The following is an 18,607-nucleotide window of genomic DNA, read 5'->3' as shown; positions in this document are numbered from 1 at the left end:
AGGGAGCCCTAGGCGCAAGTTTTGCTCGTCTATAGTGGCGGCCACTAGCCAAACCGGTAACTTAACAATTTTGTAACAGGCGATTGAATTGCCTCCTTAATTGGCAACACTGTTTATTATTTGGGTTACCTGCAAGGTAGCTACAAGCTACTAGAGGGACAAATATGGGACTTTAGTTTTTAGAGGGAGGTAGCTGAATAGCTAAGCATGGGAGTTGTAGTTTGCTGAAATGTGAAGGTCTGCTTTGAAAGAATTTCAACATATAGCATATGCACATTTTTGTAGCACCATACTCATGCACATTGTTCCTAAATTAAAGATGTTATCTTAATGTATACTAATCTACACAATAACTTTCGGTTTGGCCATAATATCCTAGGCTAAGACACTAACATATATTCCCAGACAAGAGGAAATGAGACGCAAGGTAGAAGAAGGGGATTACTAGGCGCAACAACCACCACCACTCTTTCCACTAGAATCTGACTCCTGGCCTTGGATCACTATTTTAGTCCCCTTGAGAGACGCCGCCCTATAGTCTATATCTTTAGCAGCAAGGGATTTCTTACTTACGATCCGGTATATCTCTTTTAGAACTGTCTGAAATGCAGTCTCGACATTAGTTGCCTCGAGGGCTGACGTCTCCATAAAGAATAAGTTTTCTCTTTCTGCAAACTCCTGGGCGTCCTCAGTTGGTACTGCTCTAAGACTTGCCAAGTCACACTTGTTGCCGATGAGCATGATCATAATGTTCTTGTCAGCATGCCCCCTTAGTTCCTCAAGCCAGCCAGTAATGTGGTCAAATGTCTGACGCTTTGTCATGTCATATACTAACATTGCCCCCACTGCACCGCGGTAATATGCACTTGTTACTGCTCTGTACCTGAAATTACATTACATGATGTTCAGTCGGCTATCTTACATGTGCACCTTGAATTAGTTATCCATCAAATGGATTATTGTTAAAAGTTGAAATAGTAAAGCATCAATACAGCACGATTATTAAGACATATAGAAAATAAATTAGATTAATGGCCATCTTATTTAATCTCTATTATCATTACATGAATCTTAATGTAGAGTATCCAATTACTTAAACAACCAGTAACATATTAGAGGGAGGATAGAAGGAAGATAAACTATGCACAAGCCCACTATAAGATAACTAAAACTACTATACCAGCCACTGGATAGCCATCATTTGAGAAAGATTATATGTTAATTCAGGCCAGATTGTTGAAAGCGTCAACAAAATTTTACTTCTTATTCATTACAACCTAATGAGACCTGTTTACACCAGAGGAAATTCAAAATGTATGGCTTGTCAGTAACATCTTGAAATTGCCAAAAATGGTGTACATCATAACTTGAAGAGGTTGATATTTGTCTTCTCAAGCCTAATGTCTGGAAAAGTACCAATTGATACTAACTAATTATATACATAATAAACATCAAGAATCATCATTTAAGGACTCCTATACTATACAACGTTGAACTATGGTATCTAAAAGAAGTGTAATTGGAAAATTGATCTGGCTTGACCCGTACATGTGATACTGTCAGTGTTCCTGATGAACATCTAAACTATTCTCATTATTCTGCTAAGCCACAAACGTGTACCATAGAGAGATGATAATCATACATGCAAATGCACATATTATACAGGAGAAAGCTCTTAGTCCAGTGCAGCTATTATGCCTTTATTTTGGAGTTAAGATTCTGCTCCAGAAACAATATTGCCATTCTTTTACACAGATGTTTTCAGAAACAATATTCTACTTTAAGCTTCTACTGTTTCTGTTAAGACGCTTTAGCACCTGCATTTTAACTTTGGTGCAACAGGGGAAATATAAATCTAATTAAGATAAATCTAAAAGAGAGAAGCGCCTAGCTAGTTTGTCCCTTTTTTGTGGTTTTGAGCTAGGGATTGTTGAAGTCAGTTCGCTATAACCATATGATAGGGATAAATAAATCCTGATTTTATTAATAATGGGCTGCTGGACCCAATAATAAGATGTATAATATTCAGACCAGAGAGGTTAAGCCTGACGGACCAGATCAGGCCTGGTGGAATAAAAAAAGGCCCAAAAAGCCCTGATTATTAATTAATTTCGTAATTAATTAATAAGGGAGAAATCAGATGTTGAAAAGAGTCCCGATAAGGATATAAGTCCTTAGAGATTAGCCTCAAGGGGACCTAAAAGGATAAGGAATCAGCTTCCTACTTCCTAGGACTCCTAAGTCTATCCTAATTCAGAGGCTTATCCACCAAGTCTCCTATACCAAGTCCAATTCAAGGACTCCCACATCTATATAAGGGGTCTCACCCCCACCAATCAGAACTACGTTTTTTGACTTGATCCTTGGCAATCAGCAAGGTACGTAGGCATCTTGTTAAGGCAGATTGAGTCACGAAACACAAGAGCAGTCAAACCGAGCCTCGAAGCTCACGTTCCTTAGTATTAAATACAGCAATTATATATAGTAGTTTTAATCCATAACATTTGGCGCCGTCTGTGGGAATCACGCAACAACAACCATGGCGAGAACACGGAGAACAACCAGCACTTTGGAGGAGGGAACACCATCAGGGACAACCCAGGTGATTTCATCAACCGTGGAGGTTCCTCCCCATTCAACTTATGCATCTACTCAGGAGGAAGTCCAGACAGGGGCAACTCATCCTCAGCCACAAGGGACAACTCCCCCGACTGTTCAAGGTACGAATCCTCAAGTTCAACAAATACATATACCTGTGAATTCTCGACCCGTCGGGTATGAATACTCAACTATTGTTACTACTAACCCCCCTTATGGGATGCCCCTTCACCCTGAGGTTGGAGGAAGTGGATATGCTGGGCGAAGCGAAGCACGAGGGCGGTCGCCCCCCTATATACGAGGTTTGGATCCTATCCCTGAGGATCGGGAATTTTCTGGTCCATACACTGAGAGAGACTCCGAATCTTCGGATGATGAAGTGGCCCCGAGAAGGAGGCGTCCTGGAAAAGAGCCAATGCCCGATGGAAGGCAACGCCCCCAAAGCACCCCAGGGGCGAATCCCCAAGAAGTGCAGGAAAAGATCAGGGCTCATGAGGCTGAAGTCCAAAGGCTGAGGCGTGATTTGGAGGCTTACCAAGCCACCAGACCCCACATACCTCCTAGGGGGAGAAATCCTCCTCCTATCATAGACCTGGATGGTCCGGTAAGAAGAAGGGCTGCTGTCCCAAGAACTGATCCAACCAATCTCCTTCCCCTTGGAGATCCTGATGATCCAACTCCACCCTTCACAGAAGAGATAATGAATGCCCATATCTCAAGAAAATTTAAGATGCCCACTATCAAAGCCTATGATGGCACGGGAGACCCCGCTAATCATGTTAGGACATTCTCTAATGCACTGCTGCTGCAACCCGTGAATGATGCTATAAAATGTCGGGCCTTCCCTCAAACCCTGTCGGGTATGGCTCAAAGATGGTACAGTCGCCTACCCCCAAATTCTATTGGATCATTCAGAGAATTAAGTCAGGCTTTTATTAAGCAATTCATCAGTGGAAGAGTCCATGAGAAAAGTTCAGCATCTCTTATGAGTCTTGTGCAGGGAGCTAAAGAATCCTTAAGAGATTACCTAAATCGTTTTACAAAGGAGGCTTTAAAAGTCCCAGACCTTGATGATAAGGTAGCCATGATAGCGCTGCAACAAGGAACTAGGGATGAGTTTTTCAAGATGTCTTTGGCCAAACGACCCCCTGAGAGCATGTTGCAGCTCCAAGAGAGGGCAGGGAAGTATATCAAGGTTGAAGAGAGTATGAGGAAGACCGTAGTAAGTAATGAGCCCATTGGAGGCAAGAAACGAAAAACTGATTTGGAGTACATCGCTAAGGATAAGTATCCTAGAACTGAACAAAACCCTGATTCAACCCCCAAGAAGGGAGGACCTGGGCAAAAGTTCACTGAATACGCTAAGCTGAATGCCCCCAGAAGTCAGATTTTGATGGAGATTGAGAATGACAGAGATATTCGCTGGCCTAAGCCCTTGAAGGCTGATCCCGCCAAGCTAGATAAGGGCAAGTATTGCAGGTTTCACAAAGATGTTGGCCATGACACCGATGAGTGTAGGCAGTTGAAAGATGAAATTGAGTTTTTGATTCGAAAAGGAAGGCTGAACAAGTATACTGGAGATGGAGGAGACAGAAACAATAATGGAAGGAAGAACTTTGAAGATCGTAGGAGGGACCAAGATGATCAGGGGCGGAATCCCCAACCTAGAGGACCAGTTATAAACACCATTTATGGAGGGCCGAGACCTCGAGGGCCTGTAATAAACACGATCTTTGGAGGTCCAACTGCTGCTGGATTGTCCAAAAATTCCAGAAAGGCATATACTAGAGAGGTTATGCATATTGTTGGAGAAGCCCCGAAGAGGGCCAGGACAGAAGTAACATTGGCTTTTGATGATTCCGACCTAGAGGGTGTGAAGTTTCCCCATGACGACCCACTGGTCATAACGCCGATAATAGGAAATAGCCCGGTTAAGAGGGTCCTTGTGGATAATGGTGCTTCTGTGGATATCTTGCTCCACGACACCTTTCTAAGGATGGGGTATAACGACTCCCAGTTGACACCAACCGACATGCCGATATATGGATTTGCTGGAGTAGAATGTCCTGTGGAAGGGATAATTAAATTACCAACCACCATAGGTACGGAGCCAAGGAAAGCAACGCAGATGCTGGATTTTGTGGTGGTAAAGGCTAGTTCAACTTATAATGCTATCATGGGGAGAACAGGGATACATGCCTTCAAGGCAGTCCCCTCTTCCTACCATTCAGTCATGAAGTTTCCCACCCGAAATGGGATTGGAGAAGAGAGGGGAGATCAAAAAATGGCTAGAAGCTGTTATGTGGCCTCTTTGAGGGCAGATGGAGTCGGGGGGCAGGTTCTTCCTATTGAAGATATGGATGTTCGAGAAAATGATGAGAATAGAGGAAGGCCAGCAGAAGAATTGGTTTCGGTTCCTTTAGATCCCAAGAATCCTGAGAGGATGACTTTCATCGGAGCTACATTAGAGGAGCCCCTTAGAGGGAAGTTAGTGAAATTTTTGCAAGAAAATAGTGATGTGTTTGCATGGTCAGCAGCTGATATGCCAGGCATAGACCCGGGGTTAATTACCCACAAGTTAAACGTGGATCCAAGCCGGAAGACAGTGAAACAAAAGAAAAGAAATTTTGCCCCGGAAAGACAAGAGGCTATAAAGCAGGAAGTGGAAAAGCTCTTAGAGGCTGGTTTCATTGAGGAGATTCAATTTCCGGAGTGGTTAGCAAACCCTGTAATGGTGAAGAAGGCTAATGGAAAGTGGAGGATGTGTATAGACTTCACCGATCTGAATGATGCATGCCCCAAAGACTGTTTTCCGCTGCCTAGAATTGATACTTTGATTGATGCCACCGCTGGACATGAGATGTTGAGTTTCATGGATGGATTTAGCGGATACAACCAGATCAAAATGCATAAGGATGACATTCCAAAGGTATCATTTATCACTGACTTTGGTGTTTATTGTTATCTTGTTATGGCGTTTGGTCTCAAGAATGCAGGAGCCACCTATCAAAGGTTGGTGAATAAAATTTTTAAGGATCTTATTGGGAAGACTATGGAAGTCTATGTTGATGACATGCTAGTCAAGAGTCTAGTAAAGATTGATCATATAACCCATTTGAGGGAAGCTTTTGAGGTCCTGAGGTACCACAAGATGATGTTGAATCCCACGAAGTGTGCCTTCGGAGTAGGATCTGGAAAATTCTTGGGATTGATGGTCTCAAAGAGGGGAATTGAGGCTAACCCCGATAAAATAAAGGCAATCCTGGACATGGAACCCCCAAAAACTGTCAAGGATGTTCAGAAACTCACAGGAAGGGTTGCTGCGCTAGGGCGATTCATCTCCAAGTCAGGAGACAAGTGTTTGTCATTCTTCAAGTCATTAAAGAACATTAAAAACTTTGTATGGAGTGAGGAAAATCAGAAGGCATTTGAAGAGTTAAAGAAGTATATGGGCCAGGCCCCGTTGTTGGCCAAGCCAGTTTTGGGTGAAGTTTTATTCTTGTACTTGGCTGTTTCAGAAAGCGCCTTGAGCGCGGTGTTGGTTAAGGAGGAACTGAAAGTCCAGAAACCCGTATACTATGTCAGCAAAATTTTGCATGGTGCTGAGTTGAATTATTCAGCCATTGAGAAATTCGCTTTAGCCTTGGTGATGGCTTCAAGAAAGCTGCGTCCTTATTTTCAAGCTCACCAAATTGAAGTGCTAACAAATCAGCCACTGAGAAATATCATTCACAGTCCCAAGGCAAGTGGGAGACTAATTAAGTGGGCAATAGAGTTGGGAGAGTTCGATCTCAAGTATAAGCCACGTATGGCCATAAAAGCCCAGGCACTAGCTGACTTCGTGGTGGAATGTACCATACCCAACCAAGAAGTCGGGGGGCAGGAAGATACCACACCTCAAGAAAAGAGAGTCGACAATGGGGACAAGGAGAAAGAATATTGGGTTCTCTATTTTGATGGAGCATCAAAAACAAATTCCAGTGGAGCAGGGTTGGTTTTGCAAAGCCCTGATGGATTCTTAATTGAGTATGCCATGAAGCTAGACTTCCCAACCACAAACAATGAGGCAGAGTATGAAGCCCTGATTGCTGGCCTTGGTCTAGCTGGGACACTTAGAGTCGAAAACTTAAAGGTCCGTGGAGACTCGAAGTTGATCATATCCCAGGTAAAGGGAGAATTTGAAGCAAAGGATGATACGATGGCAAAGTATGTTCGCCTAGTAAGGGCTGTGATGACCCAATTTAATGAATGCCATGTTGAACACATTCCAAGGGAAGAAAATGCTAAAGCAGATGCGCTATCAAAGTTTGCTTCATCTGAGATTGAAAAAAGTTCAGGAAGTGTGTACTTCCGTGTTTTGAAGACACGAAGCATAGATGTTAAACTTGTAGCTCCCGTAGGCTTGGGGACGTCATGGATTGATCCCATCAAGGCTCACATTCAGACCGGTTGGTTGCCAAGCGATGCAATTGAGGCACGGAAGTTAACTGTTCGAGCACTAAGGTACTCTTTGATAGATGGGATTCTATATAAAAGATCTTTCGTGGTTCCTTACTTGAGGTGTCTTAGGCCCGATGAGGCACGCTTGGCTCTCGAGGAAGTGCATGAAGGCATTTGTGGGCAACACTTGGGGGGCAGGGCCTTGGCTCATAAGATAACTCGTTTAGGCTTCTATTGGCCAGAAATGATGGCTGATGCCAAAGAATATGTAAAGAAGTGTGATCGTTGTCAGAAGCATGCACCAGTCGCCAGACAACCCCCCGAGATGCTGACCTCTATCAACTCACCTATTCCCTTTGCTATGTGGGGGATGGATATTCTAGGGCCTTTTCCTATGGCCACAGCACAAAGGAAGTTTCTGATTGTAGCCATTGATTATTTCACCAAGTGGATCGAAGCCAAACCTTTGGCCAAAATCACAACTAAGCAGGTTGCACAATTCCTGTGGGAAAATATTATATGCCGATATGGAATTCCCCGTATCCTCGTCACTGACAATGGAACGCAATTCAATAATGAGGAATTCAAGAAGTACTGTGAAGAAAATGAAATTGAGTTACGGTTCACCTCTGTCGCTCACCCACAAGCTAATGGGCAAGCAGAAGTTGCAAATCGAATAATTCTGGACGGATTAAAGAAGAGGATCGAGAAGTCAAGAAATAATTGGGTGGATGAGATACTTCCCATATTATGGGCATATAGGACTACCTGTAGAGTCACGACAGGTGCGACCCCTTTCATGTTGGCATATGGGGCAGAAGCAGTAGTTCCCGTGGAGATATCACATTCTTCTCCAAGGATTCAGGCTTTTGATGAGAAAGAAAATGAGGAAGGGCAGAAGCTAGCCCTGGATTTAATCGACGAAGTGCGAGATAAAGCACATGCAAAGATAGTAGAATATCAGAAAAAAGCTTCATTCTACTACAACCTAAGGGTTAAAGAAAGGTTTTTTAAACAAGGCGATCTAGTCTTGAGGAAGATAGAAGCATCTGGTGTAGGACAAAAAGGGAAGCTTGCCCCAAATTGGGAAGGGCCGTACAGAGTCAAGAGTGTTCAAGGTAGAGGAACCTACAAGCTCGAGACTGTGGATGGTTTTGAAGTCCCGAGGACCTGGCACGCACAAAACCTGAAGGTTTACTACGTGTAGGATAGGCGAAGTACGATTCTCACTTGTCATTATGGCAAGTAGGTTTAAAAGCACCTGGAAGCTTTGCTTGCGTAGGATTTTTTATTCCAGTAGAATTTACATTGTCAAGTTATTGTTGATTAGGGTCGAACCCATGCTATGTAAGGTTTTGAAAAACCAGACTTCATGTTAAAGAGTTTTAAGTTATTTCTATCTAAAGGATGTTTAAACACACATTAAGACTATAATGATAAGAGGCCGAAGGAACAACATACAAAATTTAACCCCAAAGGGTAACAACTTCTGATAAAAATATAGTTCATAAAGAAGATATACAAAAAAAATTAGGCCTTGGAAGGTTAAGATTCTTCAGAACCACTATCCGACGACTCCTCGGAAGTTTCAGTCGTCTCTTCAGAAGTCTCAGTCGAACCCTCCGAAGTCCCTGTGGAAGTTCCCTCTGCAGGAGATGATGGCTGTTGAGGCACTACTTTTGAAGGTTCTTCCACCCTTGCCTTCTTAGTAGCAGGCTCGAGTTCCTCCTCAGAAGAATCTTCCTCTTCTCCATCCCTGATCATGCCAGCAAGCTTCTCAGTAACGCCTCCAAGCTCTGGAACCCGCACAGGGCAGGGAAAGGGCGACTGCTCAAGGATCTCGGGAAACTCATCCTGGATAGCCTCCACAGCAGCGTCCCAACCCTCCTTGTAGCTGACTGGGTGAAGAAGGGCGTCATGCTCCACCATCAGGTCTTTGAATTCTTGGGTATCCATCCAGCCGTCAAAGGCTTTGTCCTTCTGCGCCTTCAAGATTACGTTTTCAGCCCGGGCCGTCTCCAGGTCAGAAGTGGAAGAAGCCAATTGAGCTTCAAGGGCCTCAATTTTTTGGTTGGCCTCCTCCAACTTCTTGTTGGCATCTTCCAAGCCAACCTTCCAAGCCTTAGCTTGGTGAATTGCCCCTTGAAAATGGGCGTTAGCCTGCAAGAGAAATAGCAAAACTTTAGAAAAGAAGCATGAAAAGAAAAGTGTAAAAGGCATAAGTAAAATGCGTACTGTCGCCAGGGCTTGGGCTCCAAAAAGCTCGTTCCCCTCTAAGTCCTGTTGGAGGACAAAGTCTTGATAGTCCACCGGAGAGATGGAATGTTTGGACCATTCCTTGGACAGGGCTGTGCTGCCCAATATTGAGTCCTTGCCCCGGATCCCCCAGGCAGGTTGAAAATAGGCCCCTGGCCTCTGCTTGGTGCGCAAAACCTGGCTGGGACCTTCCTCATTTGGCTCCATAGCCTGAAGGAGGAACTCAGGGAAGCGACCACCAAGCCTAGGATCTTTGAAAATCTTCCCAGCCCTCTTCATCCTGGTCGTTTCCAGGTCCTTTGGCTTCGTAGCCTCCTCAATCTTCTCAGCCACTGCGGCAAGCAAAGTCAGTTGAAAACTAATGGAATAAAAATGCAGGAAATAAAGTAGATGAAGGTAGGAACTTACTTTTCTTATGAACGGGCGAGAGGCCGCGTTCTACCAGGACAGTCTCCCGGATAAGATCCCAAGAATGGGAGGTGCCGTTGTCTTGCGTCAGGAGGTTGAAACCTCTAGCCTCCTCCTCAGACAAAGCTATGTCATTTGGGCTCCCATCCACTGCAATCCCAAAAGAAGATCGAAATAGGGAACCCCAGTCTCCACCCTCCCAAACTATAAACAAAAAATCCTTCTTCCACCCCAAATTGTTGTCAGGGATGGATTTCCCATTCACAATATGGGGGATAGTGGGGCGTTGGTTGATAGAAACCCAACCCGGACTTTTATCGGGGCTGTTCTTGAACTGGAAAATCTTCCTGAAAACAGCAACAGATGTGGGGATGCTGTGCTTGGCGCATTGCGACAGATAGCATAGGATCAACCTCCAGGAATTGGGGGGAAGCTGGCAAGGGCTGATGCCTACATCAGCCAAAAGTAAAGGAATGAATGGATGAAAAGGGAGTCTAATACCTGCCCTTAGAGTATCCCTATAGACGCATAGCGCGTCCTTCTTCCACTGACAGGCCCTGTCGGCCGGACCTGCAAGAACCAGCTTAAAAGGTTCTTTGATTTTGAAGCAGCCGCTCAACTTTTCCAGCTCCTTGGGATCCCGTAAGGCGCTGATATGATCGTGTGCGTCCAGATGCGCATCAGACGGATACTCGTCCCCTCGAGTGTTGATCATGTCGATTAAGGAAGTATACCTCGATCGAATAGGAAAATCATTGGACTTTCTAGCCACGTTCATCTTGGCCAAACGAGTCATTCTTTTGTCAGCCATCTGAAAAAGGTATGAGGCACGTAAATAGGCTGTCTTAAAATGGCACACAATGGAAAAATGAACACAAAAAACAAAGGGAGAAATCTTACCTGAAAAAGCACTCCTGAGAAAGGCTTTGAGATCCGACTTGCTGTTATTGCTCTGAGAATCTTAGCAGGAGAATGAAGAAGAAAACAAAGAAATGAGGAAGTGAGGAGTAGTGACCTTTCCTCATTCCTTTATATAGGAGGAAAAAGAAGTTGAAGGGACAAAAAGCCCATTAAGAACAAAGGCCCATGAGAAAAAGCCCAGGAAAAAGCATCTTCCAGAATATTCCTAGGAATTCTAGGGCATTCTAAACAGGGTGTGATAAAGCCCAGTAAAGAGGCCCAGTAATATTTGATAAAGCCCAGTAAAGAGGCCCAGTAATATTTGATAAAGCCCAGTAAAGAGGCCCAGTAATATTTGATAAAGCCCAATAAAAAGGCCCAGTAATATTTGATAAAGCCCAATAAAGAGGCCCAGTAATATTTGATAAAGCCCAATAAAGAGGCCCAGTAATATTTGATAAAGCCCAATAGAGAAATCCAGGCCCAAATCCAATTAGGATTTGGAAAATACAGTTTTAGCCTTAAAAAATGTAAGGCCCAAATAAAAAGATGTAAGACCAGGATTCAGGTCGAAATCCAGGTCGTGAATCCTGCTCAAAAACTTTCGAGCAGACACCCGAAAATAACGGAGAAAAAAGACCAGGATTCAGGTCGAAATCCAGGTCGTGAATCCTGCTCAAAAACTTTCGAGCAGACACCCGAAAATAACGGAGAAAAAAGACCAGGATTCAGGTCGAAATCCAGGTCGTGAATCCTGCTCAAAAACTTTCGAGCAGACACCCGAAAATAACGGAGAAAAAAGACCAGGATTCAGGTCGAAATCCAGGTCGTGATCCCTGCTCGAAATTTTTCGACTAGATTCACGAAAAAAGCGGAAAAAATAGAACTGAATTGAGGTCGAAACTTCGACTAGGAATGAGGTCGAATTAGACAAGCATTTTACAGAAATAAGGATTAAAAATCCAGGTCGAATTTCGACTAGGATCCTGGTCGAAATCCAGGTCGTGAATCCTAGTCGAAATTCTTCGACCAGGAATCAAGAAAACCAAAGAATTTTCGACCAGGATCCAGGTCGAAATTTCGACTAGGATCCTGGTCGAAATCCTAGTCGAAGGGCTCAAAATCAGAAACTAAAAGTGGGGAATTGACGACCTAGATCCAGGTCGAAATTTCGACTAGGATCCTGGTCGAAATCCAGGTCGTGGATCCTAGTCGAAATCCTTCGACCGGGATGATAAGGCTGACCCCTATTTTCGACTAGGATCCAGGTCGAAATTTCGACTAGGATCCTGGTCGAAAAAAGGGCTGGAAATAAGGAAAAATCCCAGAAAAATTAGGGAAAATTCCAGAAAATAAGGAAAAATCCCAGAAAAATTAGGGAAAATTCCAGAAAATAAGGAAAAATCCCAGAAAAATTAGGGAAAATTCCAGAAAATGAGGAAAAATCCCAGAAAAATTAGGGAAAAATCCATAAATTAGGGAAAAAATCCCGGAAATAAGGGAAAAATTCCTGGAAATCAAAATAATTCCTGAATAAAAGGAAAAACTCGTTGTAAACGTGTAGGTCGCTCCACACTTTACGCAAGAACGAAACCCTGTAAGGGAACGAATAGACTTAACTTCTGTGAAACCTAATCAATGTTTCCCAAAAGTTGGGGGGCAAATGATAGGGATAAATAAATCCTGATTTTATTAATAATGGGCTGCTGGACCCAATAATAAGATGTATAATATTCAGACCAGAGAGGTTAAGCCTGACGGACCAGATCAGGCCTGGTGGAATAAAAAAAGGCCCAAAAAGCCCTGATTATTAATTAATTTCGTAATTAATTAATAAGGGAGAAATCAGATGTTGAAAAGAGTCCCGATAAGGATATAAGTCCTTAGAGATTAGCCTCAAGGGGACCTAAAAGGATAAGGAATCAGCTTCCTACTTCCTAGGACTCCTAAGTCTATCCTAATTCAGAGGCTTATCCACCAAGTCTCCTATACCAAGTCCAATTCAAGGACTCCCACATCTATATAAGGGGTCTCACCCCCACCAATCAGAACTACGTTTTTTGACTTGATCCTTGGCAATCAGCAAGGTACGTAGGCATCTTGTTAAGGCAGATTGAGTCACGAAACACAAGAGCAGTCAAACCGAGCCTCGAAGCTCACGTTCCTTAGTATTAAATACAGCAATTATATATAGTAGTTTTAATCCATAACACCATAATACATTGAGCGTCTTATCAACATCTACAAGTCATGGACTCATATTTTTCCACGACATGATTGAAACTGAATGTAGTTTCCTATTCAACCAACTAATCTGTCATAACTCTCAGGTTGGATCAGCTCCTGTTTTGGTCCTTCAGAGGCCTCGTAATGTTTGTCAATCCAACTCTGAACAAGTAGAAATTCAATTTTTACCAGTAAATCCATGCAACATCTACTCATTTAGTTTGTTTTCTGTGTATAACCATATCATATGATCTTGTATTTTTTCTTTAAAATAGACTACCATTTTAAATCACAAATCATATATTCTACAGAAAGGATCAAGGCCATGCCTAAATAACTAGTACTATCATTCCATCTAAATTGCATCGTAGAAAATTCTAAATGTATACACCTAATCGTTTATACAAAGACATCACAGATAACCATTTTTCATGGATCAGCCGGGCATCTTTGGCGATATGATTATTCAAAAGACAAATTAAGATATGCACGAAGAACAGAAATGCGGACCTTTCTTGGCCAGCAGTGTCCCAAATTTGTGCCTTGACGGTCTTATTATCAAGAACAAGGGTCTTGGTCTGAAATTCAACCCCGATCGTAGCTTTTGAATCTAAACTAAATTCATTCCTAGCAAATCTGGACAACAACTGTGATTTCCCAACTGCAGAGTCCCCTATTAGCACAACCTTGAATACATAATCAATCTTTGTATTAAAATCTCCAGACGAATTCGACATCTCACCCTTCACGCAATGCCGGGTAATTTAATCAAATTTCAAAACTCAAATATGAAATCTGCTCATCATCAGGTAACATCTACGACACAGCCAAATCTTGGTCATCCATGCAATACAAGACTTGATGTAAAATGCGTGAAGTGTGATGATCAAATGTATGCATGTAAATTCAAAGTGTTCGGGTGGTGGTAAAATAAAAAAATAAAAAAAAAATAGAAATGATTATTCTGTAAAGATCTAAAGGAAACAACAACAGGGGATGGAATGTGTTAGGGTTTCAGTGTACTTTCTGAGGAGATAAAGAGGAAGAAAAGAATGAATGCTGGAGAAAAAGCTCAAAGAAAAAGTCAGGGAAAAACGGTTAGTACCCCCATCATTAACGGCCTTTTTATCATACATTTTTACCACTGCAACATTTTCATTTTCCCATGTTTCTTTAAGTTAATTTGTATTACACCAACATAAAATTTTGTTCTGACATTAAATATATAAATCAAAATTAACTTATCTCCTGACCACTGAAAATGAAAATAACAAATTTTACTATGCCAAATATAGTAGTAATTTTTTGAAAACAAATGTAGTACTTATAAATTTAATTACTTACACCGACCAAACCAAAATTGTCTTTGATAACTCCATTTTCTTAGTTCAATAGTTTTAAAACAAATAATAATAAAAAATAATGATAAAGCCAAAATAGCCAATTTCAACATTAAATAAATATTTTTAAATGAAAACCAGATTGAAAGTTACATATATCCCAATAAACTGATGCTTTACATAAGCCAGCCAGTACGTTTCCAGTAAAAGCAGGAAGCAATCAAGCAACCAACAAAGAAACAGGGAGAGAATGCAGCAAATTCTAGAATTGTTTTATATGAGAAGATGTTACCAGAATAACCTTACATCCATAAGAAAAACAAAACTCCAACTTGGCAACAGCCATAAATGTGTGAACCATACACCTAATGAAACAACCCAAAGAAAAACACCTAGACTTGTTTTGATCTTTAATAGTGAACTTGATTTTTAATTCTCCGTCACTTACTGTTTCTCTTCTTTGATTTTTTTTCTTCAGAATGTTCCAATAATCCTGATGCTACACTTTGACTTTGATCTGTACCCTGAGCCCGCTGCCTTTTAGATTTAGTAGGTTCATCACCACGCTTTCTTTTTGGAGTCTTTAAACCATGACTGGTAGATGTTAAACCACTTCCAGAGTGCAAATGTTTCGATCTACTACTATGTGAAGGAGTAGCAAAACGTTTCGATGAGTTTGTGAAAGTTGCAGACTTTTCATACATCTTTTTCAAATTATTTGGATTTTGTTCCTCAAGTTCATCAGGCTCTGGGTAATGGACAAAGGAAACACGCCTTGCAATCTTACCAACTGCCAACATGTCACTCTTACCATCTGTCAATATGTCAAATCCAACAACAGTGAAAAATTTATCCATGATATTCAAAGTATCACAGACAAAAGTATATAACATATATGACAGAGTCCTAAACTTCATAGGCAATACAAGCAAAAAAGTAAGATGTGCATAACTACTCATAGATCTTGCTTACAGCAGAAGTACATATACAAAGAGAGTGCAGCGTGCTATTGAAAAGGAATGACCTTTTAGGATAATAAAATTCAAGGGAGAATTTATTTATACATATAAGTAAATTATGCATAATAACTGAAGGAACATAGCACATGTGCAACCGTAAATTTAAATAATTTAGTGCTTAAATATGACCAAGCAACTTCTAATGCAAATATATATCAAAAGAAAAAAAAATCTAATGCAGATAAAGTAAATTAACTTTAGAGCCCAATTCAAAGTCGCCATGAAGTAAATATAGAATATATACACATGTAATCTGAATACATGTGCAACTTACCTGTTTCTGTTTTTGATGTAGAAGATGAAAAAACTGTCGCATCTGGATGCTGGGATGCAAAACTCACAATATCATATGATTTTCCTGTCACAGGAGTAACAATTCAGTGTTTCCGACTTTTCTGCTTAAAAATCATGTAAATTTTGTTCCAGGAAGAAAGTTAATACGATAAGTATCAGGACGGTATCTCATGAATAAAGTTTACCAGAAGAACTTTCAAAACTTCCCAAATGTCCATCATGATGAAGTTTCAGTGTCACTTCTTGCCCATCAAAATCAGGAGTCTATAAATCCAATATAAACAGAAAACATTACACGAAATTCATGTAACACCAAGTTACAAACCCTAAATGCAGACGAGAACAATTCAACTGAGTTACCACTAAAACAATCTTGCCACATAGAATCAAGTATGTAAACCTGTATGAAAAGAACTTCATCTGCCCTCATAAGAAACCCCAAAAACCTAACTAGCTATATACTTTATTTCAACATGAAATTACGATAGACTGCAACATTATTGAACTTCTAATGGTTGTCAAATTGTTGTCAAATGTACATTAGACATTTTTCATACTCAAATTGGCAAGCAATACTTTGCCTGAAGAATATAAAATGGGGTAGCACAAGGGAACGAAATATTGCCTGATTAAGAGGCCACTGAATGAGCCAGAGTTCAGAAGAGTCTGTAAGCTTAAGTTCAACAAGTGGATCCTTGACATTTTCCTGAAACTCGGGAGAAGGTTCGTATCCCATATCACTAGCAGGTGTAACTACTCAACAAAATAACCAATACACTAGAATCAACAACCATAAGCAAGATAAGTTAAAAAATCGTATTGCATACTAGGATAATCATGACGCCATATAAACTTAAATAAATAGCAAAAAACTGTTGCATGTTGCTTTGCAGATTCACTTGGTATTCAAGCGTAAAAACATGGTTGTCATGTCGGTCGACTAGTCGCGACTAGTCGACCGACTAGTCGACTAAGCGGTGACTGAATGTCGACTCAACATGTCGACTAGCTGAATGCCGATATTTCGGTCGTCTGGTCGACTAATCGGTCGACTAGTCGAGCTGCTGAATGTATATATATTTTTTTTTTGCATACTTTTTTTTGCATGCTGCACTACCACATCACATCACAGCTGTATCGACAACTGTTATTAATCAATTGTTACATATTTCACATAATTGCAAGTACTTTTCTTTGTTAATATTTGTTAACTTTTCTAGCTTTTTCATCGTTCTCTCCAAGTGTCGAATTCTTAATTTCTTAGAATCTGAAATAAAACATTGTGGAAGGAGCTGGAACTTAGAACCTAGAACTTAGAAATCTAAAATACATAAAATATATATACATATGTTTTTGTGTGTGTGTGTATTGTATTTTTAATTTATAAAAATATAATTATTTTTTGTCGATTAGTCTATGACTAGTCAACAACTAGTCGACTAGTCGACTAGCAGGAGGTCCGTTGACTCGCCTCGACTCATCGACGTGACAACCATGCGTAAAAATTTATAGAGATTTGGATGAGCCATCAGTTATTTAATAGCAAGATAAGAATTTAATTATCACATTTTCACACTCTCTGTCCAATATTTGATATAAGAATTTGGATCAGAGGACATAAGAAACAATTAATTAGTATCTCATTAAGTGACACTGATGCAATGTGTAAAAATTATGCATTCTAAGGCACTAAATGAATCACCCTTCTCATACCATATATATTATACATCTCACCTTCTTAATGTCGTTTTGCAGAATCAAAGGGCTCTCACAAATATTCACACAACATCTCTCTTACAAATGTAGCTAACGAAACACAAATATGTCCGCAATTTATACATTAAAATTACTGATAATAGTGTTTCCATTATAGTTGAAAATGGGGAAATAACTAACAAAAATCAAAACCGTTACTTGTAATTACGAGAGCACTAAAAACCCGGTGTGGCTCCGAGCAAGGTTCATACACAAAACCAATTAGGTACAGCTACTCAAACCAAAAAATTGGAAAGAACATAAAAGATGAGTATTCAACACCATAAATTGTAAAAATTTAGAAGATAAACAGAACCCGATAACTGCAATATATATCAAGAACGCGTAAAGTTTCAAAATTTTACAATAAAATCCAAGACTTGCAGCTACAACTTGCAGAATACAAAAAGGGGGGAACCAAGTAACACTAAAAACTAAAAATCTAGAATAACATAAAATGATATTATCAAGCATAGAGAGAGAGGGAGGGAGGGGGGAGGGAGAGAGAGAGAGAGAGAGAGAGAGAGAGAGAGAGAGAGAGGTGACCCTGTGTTGTGTTGTGTAATGGCGCCGACGCAAACTTGAGCAACCCTTTGAATAGAAAAGAACCAATTGGGTGAAGGGGAATAATAATACCCGTTCTCTAGCCAAGGTTCATCAAAATACCCATCCAAAATTTTACCCGGTCAAATACCCAAGTCATAAGTTGGGTGCGAGTAAATATCAATAAATTAATATTATCTGGATCGGTAAAAATTATTAATTAATTAATATATTAATAATATAATAATTATTAATATATCAATCTATCTATAGTAGACTAATAGTATTAATAGGTTATAATTTGATATACTTTTTTTGTTAGTTTGGTTATCCCTATTTTTGATCGTTAGATTTTTTTAATCAAGTGATCGTGACCGAGATTCAAATACTAAAAATATATATACTACTCAATTTTCCAGATTCGAACCCCGCCAACAACAATTATTTATATATTACTAAAACTCTCATGTTCGAATCTTACCAACAACAAATATTTATATTATTATTTATACACTACCCAAAATTCAGGTTCGAATCCCGCCAACAATAAATATTTATATTATTATTTATAAATATACTAATAGGGTAATGATCCAAAAAGAAATTTATTATAATTTTAAATAATATAAAAATATTAATAAAGACTTGTGCATCGCACGGGTTGTAAAGCTAATAATTTTTTAATTTATCGAAAGATACATTTCATTTTTAACCTTTTTAACATATATTTTGATATATAAATACCGAAAATGTTATTGATTATTGTGATGCAATATATATCGAAAAGATTATTAATTGTCCGACGAAAATAAAGCAGTGCAGAAGGAA

General features: G+C 40.2%; 2 protein-coding genes across 3 annotated transcripts; both read right to left on the bottom strand.

Moving 5' to 3' along the window:
* Window positions 1-444: 444 nt before the first annotated feature.
* LOC141678093 (ras-related protein RABA4d-like) lies at window positions 445-13,907 on the bottom strand. Its single transcript, XM_074484323.1, has 2 exons — window positions 13,339-13,907; window positions 445-883 (listed from the first exon to the last, which is right to left on the bottom strand). The coding sequence occupies exons 1-2, from the start codon at window positions 13,563-13,565 to the stop codon at window positions 445-447; spliced, it is 666 nt and encodes a 221-aa protein (XP_074340424.1). The 5' UTR covers window positions 13,566-13,907.
* A 512-nt stretch (window positions 13,908-14,419) lies between these two features.
* Window positions 14,420-17,916, bottom strand: LOC141677908 (mediator-associated protein 2). 2 transcript variants are annotated; one of them, XM_074484029.1, is made up of 5 exons: window positions 17,783-17,916; window positions 16,107-16,234; window positions 15,667-15,745; window positions 15,462-15,545; window positions 14,420-14,982 (listed from the first exon to the last, which is right to left on the bottom strand). In XM_074484029.1, exons 2-5 carry the CDS (start codon window positions 16,215-16,217, stop codon window positions 14,609-14,611), a joined length of 648 nt encoding a protein of 215 aa, XP_074340130.1. In that variant the 5' UTR covers window positions 16,218-16,234; window positions 17,783-17,916; the 3' UTR covers window positions 14,420-14,608. The 2 variants fall into 2 exon arrangements, with proteins under 2 accessions (XP_074340130.1, XP_074340131.1); XM_074484030.1 differs by lacking the exon at window positions 17,783-17,916 and adding an exon at window positions 17,396-17,743.
* Between the last annotated feature and the right edge of the window lie 691 nt (window positions 17,917-18,607).

Source organism: Apium graveolens, chromosome 8 (genome assembly GCF_009905375.1).
Source record: "Apium graveolens cultivar Ventura chromosome 8, ASM990537v1, whole genome shotgun sequence".
Taxonomy (NCBI): domain Eukaryota; kingdom Viridiplantae; phylum Streptophyta; class Magnoliopsida; order Apiales; family Apiaceae; genus Apium; species Apium graveolens.
The sequence above is the reverse complement of the archived record's forward strand: the minus strand, read 5'-3'. Positions and strand labels throughout refer to the sequence as shown.

Coding starts and splice junctions, on each gene's coding strand:
- LOC141678093 (XM_074484323.1), bottom strand. CDS start 13,565: ATGTCGAATTCGTCTGGAGATTTTAATACAAAGATTGATTATGTATTC. Junction 884..13,338: donor GACACTGCTGGCCAAGAAAG/GTCCGCATTTCT, acceptor ATGTAATTTCAG/GTACAGAGCAGTAACAAGTG.
- LOC141677908 (XM_074484029.1), bottom strand. CDS start 16,217: ATGGGATACGAACCTTCTCCCGAGTTTCAGGAAAATGTCAAGGATCCA. Junction 15,746..16,106: donor TTCAGTGGCCTCTTAATCAG/GCAATATTTCGT, acceptor TTGGATTTATAG/ACTCCTGATTTTGATGGGCA. Junction 15,546..15,666: donor AAGTTTTGAAAGTTCTTCTG/GTAAACTTTATT, acceptor CTCCTGTGACAG/GAAAATCATATGATATTGTG.